The following is a 23,968-nucleotide window of genomic DNA, read 5'->3' on the forward strand; positions in this document are numbered from 1 at the left end:
GCAGTGAAGAAGGGCCTAGGCCTCGCGGACAATCCCAACGGTCCTGATCGGCGTGCTGGCTTGAGGGAAGTGGAGGATCGGTAGGTGGGTGTATTGGGGTTGGTTTTTTTCTCTCTCTCTCTCCTTCTCCCGGATAACTTTCGGATAAGGTTCCTTTCCGGACAAAGATCTCCGAGGTAGGAAAGGCGGCTTAAGGTCGGCAGGGCTCCAGCGTCCTTCTCTGAGGACCGTTGGGGCGGACGGGGCGCCGATCAACGACCGGTAGATAGAAGAAGCTAAAATAGCTTCCCTTACTTCCCCAAGTCTGATCGGAAGAGAGCATCTGCCTGCTCTCTACCGCTTCCTGCTCGGGTGTGCTCTTCCCTGAGCCGGCATCCCGTCCTCAGTACGTTGGACCGCTCTCCCCATAATTCCCAGCCGGCTCACCTGAGTTTATGGGAACTGCAGTCCCCGCGAGAAGAGAAGAGAAATACGACCTGGGTCCTCGCTGTCCTCCTGTCAGGCAACGGGCTGGGTTTTTAGGGACTCTCGCTGAGGCTTTTCTGAGTTCGAGGGCTAAAATTGGCCACCCAGCGGGGCATTCTGGTTCCCATGGAAACTCAGAGTCCGGCTGTCAAGAAATACTGAGCCCGCACCGGAATGAACTGATGGCAACAGCCGCATCAGTTCAGAAGGACGACCCCGCTGAATGCAATCGGACGTGCTGCTTGTTTTGTCCCCCCCCCCCCCCCAAAATTTGGCAACTTTAAGATAACTCTTTAGCCAGAATGCTGGTTGAGGAATTCTGGGAGTCAAGGTCTTCTCGTGTTAAAGTTGCCAAGATTAAAAAAAAAAAATAGAAACAGACAGACAAATATTCCTGTCTCTTATTTCCCCACAACAACAACCCCGTGAGGTGGGTTGGATTGAGAGTAACTGACCAGTAACTCATCCAATTTTTCATGCCTAAGGGAGCTTTCTTTCTCTTTCTTTCTTTCTTTCTTTCTTTCTTTCTTTCTTTCTTTCTTTCTTTCTTTCTTTCTTTCTTTCTTTCTTTCTCTCTCTCTCTCTCTCTCTCTCTCTCTCTCTCTCTCTTTCTTTCAATAAATTAAATAAATAAATATTATTGGCCACCCATCTTACCTCAGGGAAACTCTGTCTTGATGGCTCACAGTCATAAAAAATGCATTTATACACGTACATTAGAACATAAATAAATTAAAACCAAACATTAAAATCTAATGACAGGTGGGGAGGGCAGGGGCGGAGTGGAGGGAGTGGGATCTGTTAAAACTCACCTGCTGTAGGCCAGCACTTGATTCCCTGCACCAAAGTGGCTCTAACTAATTCACATCTAACAAGATCCATACGATTCTGTCCAAAGACATGTTTCATTCAATGAAATGTTATTTATTGGCTGTCCTAGAATGTAATGTAATGTACTTTTAAGAAATATTAAAATGTGTAAAGAAAGCTCCTCTCCATATTAAAAATAAAAAGGTAATGTGGTCAGTATATACAGATTAAATAAACTTCAGTTGAAAGTATCAACCCAAGATTAAAATACATTTTAGAAGATGCTGGAGTGCTTAAGCCCATGTAAGTCTCACAATAAGCAACTCTGAAGTTAAAGCTAGTTAAAGTTTTAGATTAAAGACTTTCCAAATAATAATGTGCTGGAAAAGCCTTAAGCCTAGGACAGATATCACTTGTCTAGAGAGAGTAACTACAGATGAAAAAAGAGGCATGTGGGGATGATGTTTTTACATTTATTTCTGTGTAAACTTTTTTCAATTATAAAAGCAACCTATGTCATAAGTAAGAGTTATTTATTTAATATGTTATGTTGATTTATGAACACTCTGTACAATAAATAACATCCAGAAATTTTTTTGCATTCTTATAACAGGACCAAGATGAGTTTGTTTGGGTCAACATCAGGATTTGGAACCGGAGGCACCAGTATGTTTGGCAGCACTGCTACAGATAACCACAACCCAATGAAGGTATTAAGCCACTGGATGCCTGGAGAAAAACTAAATCATTTCACATAAAATATTTTGAAAATTATTAATTTGAAAAGATGGCAAGTTTGCCTATTGGTGAAGGTGTATAATCCCTTTGGCTGAATCCAGATATTATAGGTTTAGCTTTATGCATTATTTGCTATGAGATTTTGAGACTGCAATACAGTACTGCAATAGAGTAGCTGTTAGGACCTCACACAAGGACACAAGCCTTTGCTATTCTTTAAAAGAGCCTGATTTTTCACATTTCCACTTCACTTTTGAAGTATGCAAACTTTGTCAGCTACATACGATCTTTGATAGAAGAAAGAAAGGGAGAAAGAGTAGTATATTAATGTTATAAAGTGTTATACTTAATAGATACTTATTTTTTGCTTACAAAACACATCAATTTTAGGTTATGTATGTTCTCTGAAGCATATAATTTTTGATACAGTGATGAGATTTAAATGCATATATATATATATATTGGAGCTGACTGCAATTTTATTTTTTAAGGTTTTTTTTTCCTTTGTAGAAGTATAGCTGTGACTCTCAGTCTGACTTTCCTAATTGGATGTTTATAATTTAAAATGTATGATTTTACAATACAATTTAACTTTTTAACTTTTTTCCAGGATATTGAAGTTACTTCCCCACCTGATGACAGCATAGGTTGTTTGGCTTTCAGCCCACCAACGTTGCCGGGTAATTTCCTTATTGCAGGATCATGGGCAAATGATGTAAGTAAATGAAAATAGAGGCATATCATGCATTCAGCTTTCCCTGCATTTGCTGAATGGAAAATTACTGCATCCAACAGACAAAATGTGATTATCCATAAGTAGGCAATGGTTAAAGTAACCACATGCTACCTCTATGGGACAAAATGAGCTTGTAACAAAGTATTAACAGCGAAGAAATGCTGCAATCTAATAGTTTGTTCTAAAGGAATCTCAGAACAAAACCTCTCATAATATTAAAATGGAAATGAGTTAGGTAAAAATTTCAGGACTGAGCTACTAATTAGTTTCATTTCGTCAAATTTATATTAACTTTAATTTTTTCTGAAGATGCACTGAAGTAGAAACTTTAACTATATCTAAGTGTGGAGAAACATTATTGCTACTTGGTCTTCTATGTGCTGATATCTTTTTTTTATCAAAAACACTTTTCAGGTTTTTATTTATGAAACATTTTGTCATGGAATGGAAAACTACTAAGAGAAGTGTGGCACAGTTCCTATATAAATTGATCTCCAAGGCCTTGAATTGAGCTTCTTGCATTTTTATGAAGCTAAATGTACTTCATCGTCAAAGAGACAGGATAAACTACTTATCTTTCAAGTGCTATCTAATTCATATTTACAAATGTCTGCATTCATTTCAGGTTCGTTGTTGGGAAATCCAAGATAACGGGCAAACTATCCCAAAAGCCCAACAGATGCATACAGGACCAGTACTAGATGTTTGCTGGAGTGATGTACGTTCCATTATTTCAGAAGAAATGTACTTAAAGGTCTATAATGGTTTTCAGAGAAGGAGGAGGAGAGTGAGATCAAAACCACTGTTTAAAACCTTAGCAATTTCTTTAGTGAAGGAAATTGTCCTGGAGTGAGAAAAGCAACCCCATTTTAGAGCTTTAGCCATTAAAAAATACGCTGCAGATAGTCCTTGACGTATGAGCACAATTGAGCCCAAAATGTCTGTTGAGATATTTATCAAGTGAGTTTGGCCCATTTTACGACTTTTCTTGCCACATTTGCCAAGTTAATCACTGCAGTTTGTAAGTTAGTAACAATAAGTTAAAGGAACCTGGGTCTCCCATTGACTTCGCTTGTCAAAAGGTGGTAAAAGTTGATCACATGACCTTGGGACACAGCAATGGTCATAAGTATGAACCAGTTGGCAAGCATCTGAATTTTGATCACACAATTATGGGGAATGCTACAAAGATTGCAACTGAAAAATTGTCATAAGCCACTTTTTTCAGTGTTGTTGTAATTTTGAACAGTCACTAAATGAACCGTTGTAAGTCAAGGACTACCTATATTTCTTTTTAAAATGTCTTCACCCTGAGTAGGCATTCTGGAATTCATAGTTTTTTGTTCTCTGTTGTTTAATAGGATGGAAGTAAAGTGTTCACAGGGTCCTGTGATAAAACTGCCAAAATGTGGGATCTTAACAGTAATCAAGCAATACAAATTGCACAGGTACAATTTTCAAATATGCACTGTTTTCTTTGTAACAAATTTAACACCAAAGAGTTTGATGCATTGACTCTCAACAAGTTTCTGCCACAAAATGGGGGAAAAGCTTGTTAAAAACAATACTTAAAAGTTTCCTGGCAGAGTGCAGAATACTCAAATGGATTGATTATGTATACCAGGGGTCCTTAACCCCCGGTCCGTGGATCAGTACCAATCTGTAGCCTGTTGGGAACCAGGCTGCGCAAACAACGGGCGAGCACACAAAGCTCCATTTGTGTATGCGCAAGATTAGGTTGCATGCGTGAAACCATCTACTATCCCCGCCGCCACTGCCAGTCTGGGAACCAGAAAGGTTGGAGACTGCTGATGTATACAAATGAATTAGCCTCACTTAAATTTCTAAGAAAGTTATCAATATTTTAGTGTATGTTCAAATACAAATATTTTATGTGATGGAGCTGTATGGGAAGACATTATACATGATGCTTGGATCACACAGTCTTGTCCTGAAGGGTTTTTTTTTTTCTTAAGTGGGATAAAAAGTTGATTATATAGTATTCATTGGAATAAAATATGTGCTTTTCAAATTATTCCTCCTCTGTTAGGTGGTTTCCAAATATTTAAAAACTATGAACTGACTGAAATATAATGATCTTGGTGCGTATGGAGTGATATCAGTGGGTTTGAATTAAAACTTGTGTTTTAATGGGACCAAAAATGTAACTATATTAAATTGAAGAGCACAGGAAAAAAAGTAAGAGCCTTGCCAAAGCCATTGCAAAGACAAGGCTAGGCCAATGTTTTTTTTTACAGAAAAGTGAAATCTGTAATTGCATGAATGGAAAGTGATTCCAGAATTCTTTTAAACATATTCTTCAGCATGAAGCTCCTGTAAAGACCGTCCATTGGATTAAAGCACCAAATTATAGTTGTGTGATGACTGGAAGTTGGGATAAAACATTAAAGGTAAGCTTGTAAGGTTTTTTTAAAAAAAATGTGTAAAAAGGTTTCCTGCAATTCTGTGTAATAATTATTATGGGGAAATGATTGCTAGGACATGGTAGAGTAAGGTGCAATTCATTCCTGTAAATGTGAGGCTTATTTCAAAGTGAGTGGACTTGAGGGTGAAATCTAATGGTTGATTCAAGTATCAGTTTATTTAGGGAAGTCTCTATTCCATAATATCCATTTAACGTATTCATCCCCAGTTAGTGCCAATATATCTCTGGGGATTATAAAGGATGTATGTGAAATGCTTCAAACTTACAATTAGGAGCAATTGTTTTTTGTTCATTACATTTGTAACACTATTTTAGTAATGCTTTTTAAAAATGCAGCAGATTAAAAATTAAACTACAAGCAACAAACAAAAGAAAAAAATGGAACAAAATAGACAAACACAATAGTGATGAGCTTCCAAGCAAATAGTCCTAGTTTATTTGGTATCCTGACATAAATACAGTTTTTAAAAATCATAAAAAATACAGATGAATGCTCCATAGAATTATCAATATCGATAAAAAAGTACATTTTCTGAAACTGGGCCATCCTTGAAGTACTTCAAATGATAGAGAAGTCAATATTAAGAGTTCTACCCAGACAGAATCTTATCTAAGTACATCTAATATAGTATAAAAAAATGCTTGCCAATCTTTTAAATTTATCCTTATTCCTTCAGTTTAAAAGGTGAACACTGAGCCCAAGCATGACTTATTCAACCATTTTGCTCATTTGTATCTTCAGTCTCCCACATTCATTATAGTATATTTCCTGAATCAATTTTGATTAGGGTTTGGAGGCACTTCAAAGTGAAATGATGAATGATCATTCTGCTATTACATAAAAGAATTTATTGAGGCCTTATTTAACTTTTTTTTTAAAGTTTTGGGATACACGAACCCCCACTCCTATGATGACGCTGCAGTTGCCTGAACGATGCTATTGTGCTGATGTGGTAAGACGAATTTCAGAAGCTTTCAGGCCTTGATTAGTTAGAATCATGCCATACTTGACTATCAGTCTTTTCTTTATACCGTGGTAATTAATATTTGTATTATTTGTTATAATAAAATAGATGTATGGTTAATGCAGGAAAAAAATGTAAATTAATTTTGTATTAAATACTTTCCTGTTTAGACGTGAATGTGAAATAAAGCACTTTTTACTACCTGACTATATAAAATTAGAATTGAAAATTCTCCCATCTGTACCCTCGTGTAATTTCTCCTGTTTTAGATATATCCCATGGCCGTTGTGGCTACTGCAGAAAGGGGCTTGATAGTTTATCAGTTAGAGAATCAGCCTTCTGAATTTAGAAGGATAGACTCTCCACTTAAACATCAGGTAACTTTTAAGTTTTCTTGATTTCCACAGTATGGCTTGTGTTCGCTTGTACAGGTAGTCCTTGTCTTACAACCATAATTCAGCCAAACATTTCTGTTGCTAAGAAAGACATTTGTTAAGTGAAATTTGCCCCATTTTACGACCTTTCTTGCCCCAGTTAAGTGAATCACTGCAGTTGTTAAGTTGATAACTTAACTGGTTAAGTTGATAACTTAACTGGTTGTTAAGTGAATCTGGGTTCCCCATTGACTTTGCTTGTCAGAAGGTCGCAAAAGGGGATCATGGGACCCCCCAGACACTGCAACCATCATAAACATGACTCAGTTGCCAAGCGACTGAATTTTAATCACATGACCTTTGGAGATGCTGCAATGTCATAAGCCTGAAAGACAGTCATAAGTCACTTTTTCAGTGACATTGTAACTTTGAACGGTCACTAAATTATTGTTAAGTTAAGGGCTACCTGTAATGCCAGCATTGGTTTCTTATTCCTAATGGGATAAATAGAAAACTGTAATTGCCATAAATAAAAGTACCTGATTAAAATACAGTCTCTTTTATTTAGCATCGTTGTGTGGCTATTTTCAAAGACAAAGTGAACAAACCCACAGGCTTTGCCCTTGGAAGTATCGAAGGAAGAGTTGCCATTCATTATATTAACCCACCAAATCCGTAAGTATCTGGAAGTGGTCTGTTATTTACTTTTCAATTCCAAGAAGTGCAGGTTTTTAGAAAAACTCCTGTGTGTTGCATGCAGCGTGAAATGAAAGAATACATATTTTTTTTCCAGCGCCAAAGACAACTTTACCTTCAAATGCCATCGATCCAATGGTACAAACACATCTGCGCCTCAGGATATCTATGCAGTAAGTATTTTGTGCATTGTGCAGTAAGTTTCCTCAAGGACAAATTAAAGGAGAAAAATGGATATTTATACTAAATTGCAAAAATAATTGCTCTGTTTTCAACTCGGTATATTTTCGTTTAATACAACACATCTGAGTGGAAACCTACTCTTACTATTTGATAAGTGGGATTCAGAATTTAGCTAATACAAAAGAAAGAGAAGCTACAGTTTGGCTTGGTTCTGATTATACTCTACAGGTAAAGCAATTACGCTTTAGTTTGAGGAAATGGAAAAAACAGCCCTTCCTACTTCAAATACTTGCATTACTTGACCAAAGGCTCCTAAGGGTACTTTTCACTCTTTCCCTTATAAATTAATGGCAATCATTTGTTTTGTGAGAATAACATATGATGGTGAGAAAAGTAATGAAAGTGAATGCTTTAATCACTATCCCATATGGGAAAGCAGTACTGTCCCTCGTTGTCTAAAACAGAGTTTGCAATTGGCAGCCTAATAGATATTGCTAAATTTAAACTCAGGTTACCAAGCCAATTGTGAAGGATACTGGCTGTTTTAATATTCAAAGGTGTTATTGAAGACTCTGAATCCAGTCATGTCAGTATGGGAATCTAACCTAAAGTATCTCTGACCGATAATTGTTTACATTCCATTTGAACATTTCCAGCAAGGGGAGGCCTCTATATTGGGAGATAATCGCAGCCTCTGTCAAACTGCTTTTACAGTTAGGAAGATGTTTTTTTCTAACCTTCACTTGGACTTCGCTTTTCTAGATATCGAATCCATTATTTGCTGGCATTTCGAAATGCTAGATATCAGGTCAACAGGTCTTGATTTTCTTTTGTGATACATCATCTCAAATATTTGAAGAGTGCTACCATATGCCCCTTAGTCGTCTTGCCCCAACGTTAAAGAGTTCTAGGTCCTTCTGTCTCTCTTAGGTTTCCAGATCATGCTTATTTCCTTTAACTTCCAATTGCTGTGATGAACCCTTCTTAAGATAGTGTTCAGAACTGGATCCAGATCTGATTGTTGCAGAGTAAAGTGGAGCTATTTCTTTTTTGTTCTACAAACTATACACTTCGTTCTATACCTTAGGATACAAGTCATCTGGCTGTGGAAGTAGTTACTATTGTATTTTTTCCTGTTCCATTTTTCCCATACTTTTTAAATTATAAGTTTGATAAGGTAGAACTTCAATCTTCATGACTGAAAGTATGAGAACATTCAAATTATATTTTAATTTTTACTTAACAGGTAAACGGGATTGCCTTCCATCCTGCCCACGGCACTCTTGCAACTGTAGGGTCTGATGGCAGATTCAGTTTCTGGGATAAAGATGCGCGGACAAAGCTAAAAACATCCGAGCAGCTAGACCAGCCAATATCCGCTTGCTCCTTCAACCATAACGGCAACATATTTTCATATGCTTCTAGTTATGACTGGTCAAAGGTAACTGAGTTTGTTTAAGACAACTCCTTTCAGTAGCAGTTGTTAGGAAAATTCAGCATCTCCAGTGCGCTGAAATATCTAGTAAACATCTCCATTGCTGTTGCTAACAATTGGGATGCGCTTCCAATGAAATCTCTCTAATAACGTGCTTAGCAGTTGGAAAACATACAGTTTTGGAATACAGGTAGTCCTCACTTAACCACCCTAATTGGAACCAGGATTTCGTTGCTAAGCGATGCGGTTGTTAAGGTGAAATGTGACCATACTACTTAGCGACAGCAGTTTTGGTAGTCCTAGTTCTGGTTGTTAGACCAGGATCTTACGCTTCTCTTGGCCTACCGCCCTCGCTTCCGCTTCTGTCCTTGGGAAGCCACATATGGCCAGCAGCTGCCTCAAGAAGGGCCACGCCACACAGACCTGATCAGCAGTAGGAGGAAGATAATGATAGAGCTGAGCTGGGGCCAGGGGAATGCAAGGCAACCAGAAAAGAGGGGGAGATAGTTGGGTGAGGAGAGTTGAAGCCCCCCTGAAGTCATAAGTGGAGATGGTGCCAAGCACCTGAGGTTTGATCACATGACCACAGGGGCATTGCAGTGATCATAACTTCAAGAACCAGTCATAAATAATTATTGCTCAGTGCTGTCCTGACTTTGAACAGTCACTTGAACAGTGGTTGTTAAGCGAGGTCTCCCTGTATAATTGCTAATGTGAACAGAATATTGTGAGTTGTTACTGTGTCCGCAAATTTGAAATCTTCCAGAATATCAGCCTCATTTATTGTAAGGAAAAGCATCTTTTTCAGATGTCTGCTAATGATAGGCATTAAACATAATATATCATTCAGATAAGAATTCTCATCAGGTTTCACCTCAACATTTTGATGCCACTGAACTCCATCTTAAGTCGGTACAAGACTTGGTACCAAGTAGAAAATCAGTATTAAGTTTTCATAGCGAATTTTAACTGAAGTGGCACAGGTAAGAAGTACCGAACCTGCTATAGATCTGTTACAGTTATGTTACATATTCTGATGATGAATAACGAAGGGTTATTGGAAAAATTACTACATTATCTATAATATGAATAGATCTTTCTTATTATATGGGGATGCTACAAATATATATAATTTCTCCTTTCCCTTTCACTCCGTTGATGATAGAACCCCAGATAGTCCTCGGATTACAACAGCAATTGGGACTGGAATTTCTGTCGCTCAGCAATTGTTTTATTCCCACTGATTTTGCTTTTTAGCTCACAGCCTGAATTTAACTTATCTTGCACATAGAATATTTCTTAATGCCCTTGCATAGATATTTAAATGGAGAACTGCTTTTCAGATATATATTTTCTACATAAAGTTTTAAGTCAAGGAACAACTGGTCTTTACTCCGGATAGAGGTTTCTATATCATTAATGATTGCTCAGTAATTTTGCAGAAAAACCTAATTGAATATCACAAATATTGTGCGCCTACTTTATAATGCCATTATTCAGATTTATATGTAACGTTGTGCTCAACCTTTTTTTTTTTCCCCAGGGGCATGAATTCTATAATCCCCAAAAGAAAAACTATATTTTTCTGCGCAGTGCTGCTGAAGAACTAAAACCTAGAAATAAAAAGTAGTGAGTATAATCTGTCCATAATTCTATGTTGCTTTCCTGCCACCTGCTCTTCTTTGGTCTCCTTGGAGTTGCCTGTTAATTTGTAGCAGGAGATTCTGTAACTAACATCAAAGCACATTTGGTTGGCTGGAAAATTACCTTGCAAGGAATGCCTGACGTGTGCATGAAGGTGTGTCCTTTTTCTTAGTAGAGGCAAACTTTTTGCATTGGATCAAGAGACAATAGTTGCATCTTTGAAAAGTACTTGTCAGGTTAAAAAAATATATTATGAAAACTGCAGAAAATCTGAGAACCCCCCCCCCCTTTTTTTTTCCTTCTTGATAGAAGTAAAAAAAAAAAAAGCCTAACTGGGATCAAGGAAGACAGTTGTGACTGAAGACCTTTTGTGTATTTTATCTGTATATTTATAGGCCACCTTTCTATTTCAATAAAAACTCAAGGCAATGATTTTTCTTTTTATAATAGAAATGTAAATTTAATATTAAACTCCTGGCCACTTAGAACAAAATAATGTGTTCTTATTTTTATCCTATATGTATTATTTTTCTACCTATGTAAGTGAACAATAAATTGTGGTTAAAAATCCCAAGCAAGTCCAAGCCTATATAGTTGAGATGAGAGCAATTCCAGCATGCAACCATAACTTGAAAATGTTAAGCAATGCCTTAAAGGGTAATTATTGGCCTCGAGGCTCTGTATCATGCAGAAGCACTATATGATACCATATATCTTTGTGAAACTTTAAATCTTGGAACTCTGCCTTCCATTTCCATGGGTTTGTATTACAAGGGAGTGAGTGAACAGAACAAATGTTAACACTGCACTGTGTCCGTGCTTGTGGTATCAACAAAAAAGGAAGGACCAGTGTTTTAAATTGAAGAATACTTTCTGTGACTCATATGTGTATGATTATTTCTGTAAGCCAATCTCTGCCCTGTAGATACAGGGTGTTTCCCCCGATATATCCCAGGTAGAATAACTGTTCTCAGCATTTTTATGCCAACTCCAACGCTATCAAGTATGGGAATAAAATCAGAATACAACCAAATAGAAATGGTTTGAAGACTTTTATAATATTATTCCAGTTGAGGTTTATTTTCATTTCGGAATCTTCTGTGTGACTGCCAAAGGACTGTTCTTTCAAGGTTGATGCTATAGCTATTTATAAAAAATGGGAGCAAAACGTGACTGTAGAACTTGTACATTATGATATTTCTGTCAATTCAATCTCTGTAAGTTCATATGTTGTAATATTTGCTACTATTTAAATAAAATTGATTTGAATTAAAATGTTTTTCATGTTAATAGAGTAATGGTCAAATGCTTAAAATCTGGAGTTTGGCAATGAAATTGAGGCGGATGCAATTGCTCTTACTAATTATTTTAGCAGAGATCTCCTTTATTTTATACATAAGTATCTGCTTCTTAGCTAAAGAGGGAGATCAGTAACTTCACTGTAAATGAGAAATCTATGCTTATCTATATATTGTGTGCTACTACATAAAGAGTGCATGCCTGTTGTTCCTGGTTGGCCAATATTAACTTAAAAAGTTAATTTGTGCAGCTTCAGACAGTTTATCCCAATACTGTATCCTATTTGTGACTCTCTTGAGATTAGAAAGGGTCTGATGAGAACAGTATTAGCCAGTGGTGGCGAACCTATGGCACGCGTGCCACAGGTGGCACTCAGAGCCCTCTCTATGGACACACGTGCCATGCCCCGGAGATGGCAACCACCCCTCTTCAACCAGCCGCCCGCTAACTCGCTGAGGTCCCATGTGGCCGGATGCATCCCAGCATGGCTGGTTTCCCTCTCCCCCCTCCCATCCCTCCTGGCCTCGCATGCTCTCCTTTTCCCAGGCACGACCCACTGCATTGCCGCCTCAGCTGTTGGCAAGCCATCCAGCTCAGAGGTGGCTTCTCTGAACTGCTGGCAGCGGGCTGCGGAGCCCCAGAGTGCGCTGCTGATGAACACCGTCGGCCCCCATGCACTCGCTGCCTTGTGTGGGGGGGCCGATGGTGTCAGGCAGCAGCCGCCCCGGCCCCTGCCTCGCCTTGCCCTGCGACAATGGCACCCCCGCCCTGCCTCGCCTTGCCTCACCCTGCAGGACGAGCCTCCTGCCCACCGCCCCACCTGCCAGAGACCCCCTGGATCTCCCCCTGCCCGGCCCCCACAGGCGTCCCTCCCCACAAGCAACATCGAGGTGACCACGCCCACCTTGGCCACACCCACCCAGTCTGCCATGGCCACCACAGCCATGCCCACCCAGTGGGCCACACCCACCTGGCACCCGGCGATAAATAAGTGGGTTTTGGGTTGCAGTTTGGGCACTCGGTCTCTAAAAGGTTCGCCATCACTGGTATTAGCTAACACTGTTTTAACAGAGGATGCTAGAACTGAGTCTGAAAGACATTTAAACCACACATTTTCATGCTGCTTGGTATCTTACAAGGATTCCTGATCTCTTAGCATCCCCTGTAATGACCCTCTACCTACGGCTGAAACGTTATCTTCCAGTTCACATAACATAAATGTCTCCCAACAGAGCCATAGATGGTTTTGTCAAGACTGATATGTATCTATCAGATTAGATGTAGGATTACAGAGAATTCTTCCTGAAGTTAGGCAGGTATTTGCATGCCTGGTATTTTGTTCAAATCAGTCCAGAGTTTCGCTGTGTAGGCCGCAAGGAAGTGCATATTTGGCATGCAGAAGCTCTGACTGCACCATTCTGTCTGTGCTAATAGTTTGAAATCACCTTTGCATGCGTTGGGCTTTTAGGAAGAGCAGATCCAAGCCTAATCTATTGCTTATGGCAAGAATCTGATTGTGCTGTTTCTAGATCATAGACAGTAGCTCATAAACATTGAAAGGTTTGTGTCGGAGTGCTGAACTGTAACTAATGTAATATACTAGACTAAATGCATATTCTTTCTGATTATAAAAAAAGCGTTTTTCATTTTTACAGTTAAATCTTATGGAAGTCATTATGATTCTAGCAGGTAACCATTCTTTGTGTTTATGTGTGTGACCCCTGTGACTCATGCAGAGCAATATACTCCTGGTTTCACTAGACCAGGGGTAGGCGACCTTGGCTCTTTTATGACTCGTGGACTTCAACTCCCAGAATTCCTGAGCCAGCCATGCTGGCTCAGGAATTCTGGGAGTTGAAGTCCACGAGTCATAAAAGAGCCAAGGTCGCCTACCCCTGCACTAGACTATTGCCTATAGGCAATCCTCAAACTGCGACCATTCATTCAGTGACTCTTTGAAGTTACAGCAGCACTGAACGAATGGCGATTATGGTCATTCCAGCCCTCCCAGCATCCCTATGGTCATCCTCGCTGACTGGGCGCTATGCAACTGTTTCACACGGTTGCAATGCCCTGGGTCCTCGTGATTTGCTACTTACAACCTTCTCTGCTGGCTACCTCGGAAAGTCAGTGGGGAAGCCAACAGGGAAGGTTGCAAATCGCTGGAGTAAGTCACCCTCGCCTGAGCAACCTCCGTGGACGCTCTGTGCTCGTGCTCAGGGGACTATTCCCCAACCATTGCTGCGCCTCTCTGACCTGTGCCTATCCTTCCTGACCCCCTCACACCATGTTTCTCACACACACTTCATGATCCGCCTCTCGCACACCCTTTATGATCCATCCCCTGTCTCTCACCCCATCCTTCTCGACCCATGTCCCACCTCTCGCGCTGCTCCTCTCATCCTCGTGTACTTTCCCTGGCCCGTACCACGCGTCTTCTGAATCTCCTTGCATCCTCTCAAGCATTGCCCGCCCCGCCCCCAACCTTTCCCCACACCTCGCTCTGTCTCCACCCAGCAGCCGCCCCTTACCTGTCTGCCAGCCTGAGACCTCCTGCTGGCTTCCCCATTGACTTGTTCTGAGAAACCAGCTGGAAGTTGCCCCACCTAAGAACTGTGGGATTCAGTTAGTGACAGCAAACGGGACTGCAGGGATTGCTGTCACTAAGCAGTGCGGTTGCACTTTATGAACATATCATTTAGCGATGGAAATTCAAGTCTCAATTGCTGTCGTAAGTTGAGGACCACCTGTATTTATGTAATGTCAGCTAAGTAAAGCTCTTTTCTTTTTTTAAGAGTAATATATTATGAAATCCACAATGAATGCAGTGCTTTTTATTCAGGAGATGTGAACTACTCATAATTCTTACCAGGCTTTGCAAGAAATCTTTGTTTGTTTTATGCATAATATGCTAATGGAGACATCAGGTATTACGTTGATGGCTATTTTTCAAAAGCTAACTGTGGTACTAAGTTTTGGCTTGGTTAAAAGCATCAGCTTTACTTGTTTGCAGGTGTAAATCCCATTATTTGATTTTAGAAAATAGCTTATTTACAGTGACACTTTTAGGTATACAACTTGAGCCAGAAGCAAGTTGCTGTGCTGTTGTTGGAGTAGGTGATCATCAAGAAAGTTAGTATTTAACAATCATGCTTATTAATTTATTACAGGCATTAAGAAATGTCATCGCATCTGTAGTTCTGAAACTACAGGTGGTTTGGCAGGTTATTAATTTGGGCTACCAATGCTTTGTTCGTTGTGCTTCTTGGCCCAAGGTAAAGGGGTTTTAATGGGATGGAACCAGACTATCTTAAAGAGCATTTTTTCTTATGTGTGATTATCTTCTCTTGAAAATTTCATCAGGAGTCTAGAACCCATGCTCTGATCAAATAAAATAAGGTGGATGGATCAAATGATGCTCAATTAGTGAGTCATAAGGTAGAAGAAACCTTTCTCTAAGGAGATACCTTATTGGCCTTTTTTGATATGAAACCTTCTTATTCATTCAGGTGCAGGGGTGTCAAACTGCCGGCTGGATACGTCACACGGAAGGCGCGCCCACCCCAGCTCCAGCAAGGGGGAAAAAGTCATGATATGTCGTGACACATCACGTGACGCGGCGAGTTTGACATCCCTGCTCTAGTGTGTGGTACAGGAATTGTTTTTATAAAGCATATCGACTCCTTGAGCTACAGCAATAACATCAACATGGACTGATTTAAATCTTAAGTATGTGGACTTAAATGGAAAAGAGTGATATTTAAATTATATCTTTCCTAATGTTCTCTTCAATTATTTTATCTTAAAATGCCTCTTCTTGAAAGTATAATTTACCACTAATAGGCAACTAGATTAAGAAAGTCCAGTTGCCTCTTGAAAAAGCACCTTTGGGATAACCATGGCCTGGAAGAATCTCCATAAACAATTTACCATTAAACATGACAGATTTGATTATGCTTTGTCTTATAAAACTGGCTTATTGTGTCTTTCTGCTAGCATTTATGTTGCAAAATGTTCTATTTCCTTAGTCAGTGGTAGCCATGAAGAAGAGCTTGTTCACAAGCTTTTCTTCAAGGGTGCCCTGCATTGTGCTGTACCTTCTTATGTACAATATTAGAACAGTCTAAAGGAATTAATATATTTCAAGTTATTTTACATTACTTTTCTGATGTAAAGTTTTTGGCAGACTGGGTTTCTGTACTTTTTTAAACTGCTGAGTTCTGAAGAATGATTTTGAGAAGCTTCATTTATGTGCTAAAACAAGGTTGGATATATGGATTTGCTTCATCAGGGATGTAAATACACCTATCATGCTATGTTGGGTGTTCCTAAGTCCAAGTTAAGATGTTTTGTAAAGAAAGTTACTAAGACACATGATATTGTGAGACACTTTTAATTCCGAGTTTGAGTATGTGTGTGTTTGTATATAATATTGTCAGTTTTGAAAATGTGCTGTGTTCTTTATATTTTTCTAGCAGCTGCTCAGGTTCATGGAAAAGGTGCTGAAGCACGTGTTTAGCGATCAGTTATTTGAGTGCATCTCAGAATAATAGATTTTCAAAAGACCCCAGAATTTTAGTTTGCACCAGTGGCTGGGTAATCAAGGATAGAGGAGAACATACAGAGTAATTGTAGTTAGTTCAGCGAAATGAATCTTTTCTAATGATCACTCTTCCATCGTGGGCTTCATGTACAGTAGTGGCCAAAATTGTGGAAATGTTTTGGGAAAAGTGTACAGTAGAAATGCCACCTTTGGTTAAGTTTCCACCAATTTTTGTTCTAATTTCTTTATAACTGTAGCCTTGTTCACTTAATAATACTATTTTACATCCCTTTCTGGGCAACCAGTCAACTCTTTGCACCATTACTTTAATTTTATTATGTTTTACAAGCTCACTAAATGAAAGAACACAAAAAAAAACCCCAACCAACTTGATAGCGATCACATAACACACTGACAAATGTCCTCCTCTCAGCTTCAATACATGACATCAATAACTGAATCCTACTGTGATCTGATTGGCTCATTGCCAAAACAAGATGACACCTGATTGGCTCTCTAAACACTCATACTCATTGGCTACAATCAGATGAAGGAAAGCTACGTGATATCAACCTAAGCAAGTTGTGCTTCCTTTTTCTGGTTATTTGGCTATAACTTTTCATAGATTACAGTACAGGTAATTGAACAAACTTTCTTGCATTACATTCTTGATTAAATTATCTTTCCATTGATATATAATTTTATGGTACTACTCCAAAAAGAAAGTAGTGTTATTAGCCATCAAACTTCAAAAATACTTTTCCCAAAAGGTTTCCACAATTTTGGCCACTATTGTATTTAGTTTAATGAGTTGCCAACAGGTGCCATGTTCCAAAGAAGGTTTTCCCTTGTAAATCTGAAATATTTCTCATACAGGTACTCCTTAATGTACGAGCAGTTGCTTAAGCAAATGTTTGACATTATGACACATACACCCCAAAAAGATACTTATGACCAGAATTCAAAGTTCCAACAACTGTGCCCACCCCCAGTGGGCAAATGATCCATTTTTGATGCCCAGCTCACATTTACAGCCATTTGCAGTGTCCTATGGTCATATGACCGTGATTTATGGCTTTTTTGCCAGTTTCCAGGGGGGGGGAAAAGCCCATTGTGGACAATGGGTTTGTTTAACGGCCATGACATTTGCTTAACAACCATGGTGATTCACTTAATGACCATCACAAAAAATGTCAGAAAATCTGGTTGATCGTGTGATGATTAGCTTAATGGCCTGCACAACTTAGAATTCTGGTTTCAACCATAGTCGTAAGTTGAGGACTACCTGTAGTAGGAGAGTACAATTTGGAGTTGTGAAGTAGAATATTACCATCAAACTTAAATAAAATTATTCTTATATTGTATTACTATTATATATATGTGAATCTTAAACTAACATAACAAAATGTTAAAAGATTTTGTAGGAATTAATTGGTCATTTAATCTTGAGCCTACATCTTAACATCATAATTATTTTTTTCCATTTCTGACACTGGTTCATAAAATAAATGTTTGGACCCTTGCGCCCATACTTGGATTGGACAATTTCTAAAACAACCTCTCTTACAAATCTTTGTGTTCCTTTTTATTTTGAAGGTGCCACAAGAACTTCAACTGAGGAAGGAATTTCTACCAGAAACTTAACTAACCGTGCCTGTCAGTTGGGCTTCCTCCTTGTGCTTTTAATGAGGCCAAAATCAGAAAAGAAAGAAAAGAAAAGAAAGAAATGCTCAGTGTCTTTTCCTTTCCCCTGTTTTAAAAAATGGGAACTGCATTCACTTTAATTATTCTACATTGGCCATTTGCTCCTACCTATACTTGAAAGCTGTGGGCCTATAACCTGTGGCTTAATTTCCAGTAATCATGCATAGGATCGCACTGTGCGTGACAACAGCACTGCCTCCCTCCTCCAACAGGACTTGGAACAGAATTGTGGAATATTTAACAATGAAAAAAACAGAAGCAGCTTAAAATATTTTAACTTCGCTCAGAGGTTCATAGTATATGAACAGATATAAAATCATGAACAAAATATTTTCAGTTCTTTTTACCAAGGTTGAGATTCTTACATTTTTGCCCCAACTTGGTCTTAATGCCATCTTTATAAGTTGTTTAAAAATTACCTTGATTTTTTTTTCTAGTAAAACGTTAAGCAAGTGTCCTTAGCAGCAATCTGCTTGTTACTATTGATCTTCTGCACAATGTGTAGGTATCTTCAGTGGTCGTTTTAAGAAATCAGTTTTCACATTGTGGTCCAGTGAACTCCATTCAGGAAATCTATTGAAAAATCAACAATTATTTATGCTTTGGTCTTGAACTTGATTTATTTTCTAAGAACAAATTTCATATCCTGATTGAATTAACCCTTAAACTTCAGGCCCCAGGTTTTCACAAGTTAATTCTTTCCGACACTGATGGTGCTACTGAATAAAGCAACATTTTATCTCTATGAGTTAGGTACGTGCTGGAATTTGAACAGTTTACTAAGAGGCTTACTAAGCTGTCTTAACAATTTGCAAGCGGTCCATGGTCTAAAATAGAAGTTGGGCATCTTGTTGGAACCTCTTAATTTTCCAAATTGATACAGAAAAGATGATGAATAGATTAGAAAATGCAGATTAACAATGTGTGAAATAGGTTGCCACACTATGACAAAACTATGCGGAGAGATTGTGAACCTGCGTGATGATTTCACAAATACTGGCTTTGCTTATGGCTTTTTTTCTTTTTTCTTTTTTACAATTTTCATCATGCGGATTGTACTCCACACCCTGCTCTATTGCACCATCAATTTGTTCCCTTACCACAAAAAGAAATAACTTGCCTTCATTTCTCTTGTCTCTGGCACTCTGTGATCTTTTCTTGATCAGCTCTTGCCAGGTATTAAAAATATAAGGGCTGCTAGTGGAATCATTTTAATAATTTCTCCCACATGTTCATAGATGGCAGTTTTGCTGCACTACTGGCAAAACAAGGATTGATAGAGCTCTTCCACCACCAGCATTACACGCTGGTGTTTGTGTATAGTTTAAACAGCCTGAAGTCACACAAAAAGCAAATAGAGTAAAATTATTTGTGAACTGTTCTCTTCCTCATTGTAGGCGATTGACCATATGACTTACTCTTCTTTATCTGTATAAATAGGTGTTAGAGGAAACAAATCTACAGAATAACTTTTCCTCTGCTGATGATTCCTTGTAGATGGACCTGAATGGCAAGCTCCCAGAAAAATATTATCCTTCCTCTGTTGATTGTTTAAATTAAATCTGCATTTAAGATGCTTCTGAAATGAGTTTGCCCCATCAACTTCATACATTTTTGCTGATCAACTGAACAAGTGGTCTTTGACTTACGATCATTCAATGACAGTTCAAAGTTACAGCAGCCTGGGAAAAGGGGACGACTTGTCCTCAAAGTTATGAGCATCGCTTCACACACACACCATGGTCACCCGATTGCATTTTGGGCTCTTGGCAACCAGCTCATATTTACAATGGGTGTGGAGTCTTGTAGTCACATGACCGTGATTTGTGACCTTCCCAGTCAGCTTTCGACAAAGTCCACTGGGAACTCTGCATTAAAAATAGTCCTAAAATTGGGTCTGGTCACATAATGAGACTCATTTAATGACTGCATCATTTCATAACCAAAATTCCAGTCCCAGTTGTGAGTTGAGGACTACGTGTGACCACAATATTTTGGTAAGTACACATTCCATGGCAGGCATAGCTGCTTTAAGGCATTGCAGAGTCCTTGGGCATTTGGGATAGAATGATTACAGAACTGAAAGGACAATAAATTTGAGGCCAATTGTTAACACATGGAATCATTGTTATGACTTGTTTTTAACTGACATTTTGTTACAGATATTTTTGTTAATTGGTATACAGTATGACAGCTTTGCTCCAACAGCCCTGTGAAAACGTTATATAATAAATACATCATTCCTGCTGTCCCAATCCCTTGAGATGCTTTAAGGATCAAATCAGAAACACTACAACTTTACTAAAAACTGGAATTTCCACAAAAGCAAGGTGAAAATATCTGTAAAGCTGCGTGTAGGCATCAGGAAGGGCGTCCGGCCAGTAAACACTCAGCTCCTTCCAGCTGCCCTGATTCTACTCCGAACAGAGACTGCAGAGTTGTAAAAAGTGAGTTTTTATATAACTAGTGAAAACTTTTATTAACCAATAAAGAAACAAGCAATGGATGGGATTCAAGTAACTCTTGTCACAAGTGTCACAAGTTCTTCATAAGCAGCTTAATTTCTAAGAAAGCAGTATGTCTTCTAAACACGAATAAGTAGATTAATGCACTTTTTTCTCTCTTTTTCTTTTGATTGGTCTTTTCTATGAATTTTTTTAATGATTTTTTTTTAAAAAAAATGCTAACAAATTGCTTATGTTTATATGTTCCTGAACAGTCACAAAAATATCTGCACGTGATATTTGTCCTGGCCCTGAAAAATAGTTTTTTCAGAAATTAACTGCCCACTGTAATTTTTTTTAAAAAAATGGATGATGTAAAAATTTTAAAAGGTTACTTTTAAAAAGCCAAGTATAGTTGATACTGTAAACTTTACTTGAGCCAGAAGATGGCAGCATTTGTATCTATTGCAGGTTGAAAGAAGAAAAGTTTGGAAGGCTTGGTCTAATCAGTCTAAATACAAAAGCAAAATAAAATTATAGGAAATTTAAGATTAAAAACTCCCACTGCTTTAGATGCTTATCGAATTTAGGAAGCTGGAACCACCCAAAAGTCAAGATTCCTTCTTTTGGTTTTCCTGATAATTATAAAAGACTTCCTTTTGCTGTCCCAGGATGAATTTAGATACCTCCTACCTAAAGCTATTTATAAGAATAACCATTTCTCTCAACTGACAAGACACACTAATTTCTTCAAAAGAAGAATTGTTTTATTTACACGCTGAGCTTGCAGTGAAATACTGGGAGGTGAAATGCTCAGCCTGCCAAAGATTTTTTCAACCTAGCATTCCATTCCCGACCCTCCTCCAAACTTTAGACAGCCCCAAGAGCAAGATGTATACTTTTCATTTGAGTGAGAGATGAAGGAACATTTGTCCTTTCTCATTTCCTAAAATTCTCTTTATAGTTCCATAACAGCGGGCAATAATCACTTCCCCCTTTGTGTCAAGGTGTGATTTGGCATTGGAAGTGCCATTTTGACTACATAAACGTTAGAGCTTAGAGCAGACATGTCAAACACAAGGCCTGGGGGCCGGATGCGGCCCGCGAAGTGGTTTCATGTGGCCCGCGAAGCCATCCTGGAAACAGTGAGGGAACGGCCCCTGCTGCCTTGACCCTGGCCCAGGCCGGCCGGGAACCAATGTACAATTTTGTGGTGGCCATTATGCTGAAACGCATTCAGTCTTAGCTCCATAAGCCCCCCCCCCCGCATGGCTTGAGAGGAACAGTGAGGCTCCTCCAGTGGACCATGCCTTGGCATTTGCCCCGGTCCCACCCTCTTCTGCCAGAGACCCTCTGATCTATCCCACTCCTGCCCAGGCCCCCACAGGCACCCTTGACGTGAACGATGTAGAGCTAGCCACACCCACCCAGTAGGCTACACCCACTCCATGCCCACCCAGTAGGCCGCACCCATCCTGGCCACAGCCACCCGGCCCCCTGAGGGCAACCGCAATGCTAATGCGGCCCTCAATGAAATTGAGTTTGACACCCCTGGCTTAGAGTATGTATTTGTTATCACCATGGGTGTGTATGTGCTTGTGTGAGACACACAACTTAAAGGTTTCAGGGAAAGTAAAAAACAACATACCCTTTATAATTCCAAGTGTAACTTAAGATGTTGTTACATTTATTTCCTGCTTTTCATTAAAAACCTCTTAAATTTCACTCCTTCCTTGTCTAACCTGTGAGGTAATTCAGATAAAACAACATACCCAGAAGCACTAGCTCTGACTTTATTGTAAGGTTATGTTAAGAGAATCTTGCAAATCTGAAAGTACATATCTCTACCCCCACCCCAACCCTTTCTTTATAATACAAGAAACTAGGAAAGATCCATTCTAAGATGTTTGCATGCCAAATAAATCTTATTGCATTCTTTGACAAAGTGGCGAAATTAGCGGGCCGGTGAAATGCTGAAGATATAGTATGCTTGAATTTCAGTAGACCACAATCTACTTCTTGATACGATAGAAAATGTGGATAGACGGCATCACCATCAGATGAATTTGTAACTGGTTGGCAAGCCACACTCAATGTGCAGTCCTCAATAGAAACTACACCTTCGCAGAAGGAAGTATGCAGTGTGGTTCTATCTTAGCCCCAGTACTCTACAACATCTTTTTTTTTTTTACAAATATTTTATTAAGTTTTATAAGGGTAAAAGGGGAATAAGGTCAACAAAGATATAACAAAGGGAAACATCTTCATAATCAATTTAGATAAGAGGGTAGAAGGGGAACTCATTAAATTCGCAGACGACATCAAACTGGGAGGATTAACCAACACTTTGAAAGATAGGCTCAAGATCCAGAAAGATTTTCAGACTTGAACACTGGTCCCTATTCAACAAAATGCAATTCAGTGGTGAGAAAACTAAGGTTTTGCACAGGTATAGAATAGGTGGAACCTGTCTCAACAGTAGTAACTGACAAGGATCTAGGAGTCCTAGTGGTTAACCACATAAGTATGAGTCAGCAGTGTGCTGCAGCTGTCAAAAAAGCCAATGCAGTCCTATATTGCATCAACAGAGGAACAGTATCAAGATCATGTGAAATATTAGTACTGTCTTGGTAAGACCACACCTGGAATACTATGTCCAGTTCTGATCACCATAATACAAGAAAGAGTTGAGACTCTGGAAAAAATGCTGAGAAGAGCAATATTGATGACTAGGAGGTTAGAGGCTGAAACAGAATGAACAGTTGCAGGAATTGGATATGTTTAGTCTAACAGGAGGACTATGGGTGACATAGCCATCTTCCAATATTTGAGAGCTGTCACAATAATAATAACAATAACAACAACAACAACAATATAATAATAATAATAATAATAATAATAATAATAATAATAATGTTGGAAGGGACCTTGGAGGTCATCGAGTCCAACCCCCTGCTCAGGCAGGAAACCCTACACCACTTCGGACAGATGGCTGTCCAGTCTCTTCTTAAAAACTTCCAGTGTTGGAGCATTCACCGCTTCTGGAGGCAGGTTGTTCCATTGGTTAATTGTTCTAACTGTCAGGAAGTTTCTCCTTAGTTCTAGGTTGCTTCTCTCCTTGATCAGTTTCCATCTGTTGCTTCTCGTCCTGCCTTCAGGCGCCTTGGAGAATAGCTTGACTCCCTCTTCTTTGGGGCAGCCCCTGAGATATTGGAACACTGCTATCATGTCCCCCCTCGTCCTTCTCTTCATTAAACTAGATATACCCAATTCCAGCAACCGTTCCTCATGTTTTAGCCTCCAGTCCCCTAATCATCTTTGTTGCTCTTCTCTGTACTCTTTCTAGAGTCTCAACATCTTTTTTACATCGTGGTGACCAAAACTGGATGCAGTATTCCAAGTGTGGCCTTACCAAGGCATTGTAAAGTGGTATTAATACTTCACGTGATCTTGATTCTATCCCTCTGTTAATGCAGCCCAGCACTG

The 23,968-nt window shown here is 39.0% G+C and overlaps 1 protein-coding gene across 4 annotated transcripts; it reads left to right on the plus strand.

Moving 5' to 3' along the window:
* RAE1 (ribonucleic acid export 1) lies at nt 1-18,781 on the plus strand. Of its 4 annotated transcripts, none has more exons than XM_015825421.1 (14): nt 1-80; nt 1,889-1,985; nt 2,624-2,728; nt 3,375-3,467; nt 4,111-4,197; nt 5,074-5,160; nt 6,077-6,148; nt 6,430-6,537; nt 7,103-7,209; nt 7,328-7,403; nt 8,660-8,854; nt 10,392-10,477; nt 13,447-13,480; nt 17,931-18,781. In XM_015825421.1, the coding sequence occupies exons 2-13, from the start codon at nt 1,896-1,898 to the stop codon at nt 13,448-13,450; spliced, it is 1,110 nt and encodes a 369-aa protein (XP_015680907.1). In that variant the 5' UTR covers nt 1-80; nt 1,889-1,895; the 3' UTR covers nt 13,451-13,480; nt 17,931-18,781. The 4 variants fall into 4 exon arrangements, with proteins under 4 accessions (XP_015680907.1, XP_015680909.1, XP_015680910.1 ...); XM_015825422.2 differs by having other exon boundaries at nt 29-84; XM_015825424.2 differs by lacking the exon at nt 13,447-13,480 and having other exon boundaries at nt 2-80.
* The last annotated feature ends 5,187 nt before the right edge of the window (nt 18,782-23,968 follow it).

The sequence above is a fragment of the Protobothrops mucrosquamatus genome, unplaced genomic scaffold, assembly GCF_001527695.2.
Source record: "Protobothrops mucrosquamatus isolate PMUCROS unplaced genomic scaffold, P.Mucros_1.0 scaffold2629, whole genome shotgun sequence".
Taxonomy (NCBI): Eukaryota; Metazoa; Chordata; class Lepidosauria; order Squamata; family Viperidae; genus Protobothrops; species Protobothrops mucrosquamatus.

Excerpts from the sequence above, each read along its gene's own strand:
- RAE1 (XM_015825421.1), top strand. The coding sequence starts at position 1,896 with ATGAGTTTGTTTGGGTCAACATCAGGATTTGGAACCGGAGGCACCAGT. Across the intron at positions 2,729-3,374 it reads CAGGATCATGGGCAAATGAT|GTTCGTTGTTGGGAAATCCA; the intron begins GTAAGTAAATGA and ends CATTCATTTCAG. Across the intron at positions 7,404-8,659 it reads CGCCTCAGGATATCTATGCA|GTAAACGGGATTGCCTTCCA; the intron begins GTAAGTATTTTG and ends TTTACTTAACAG.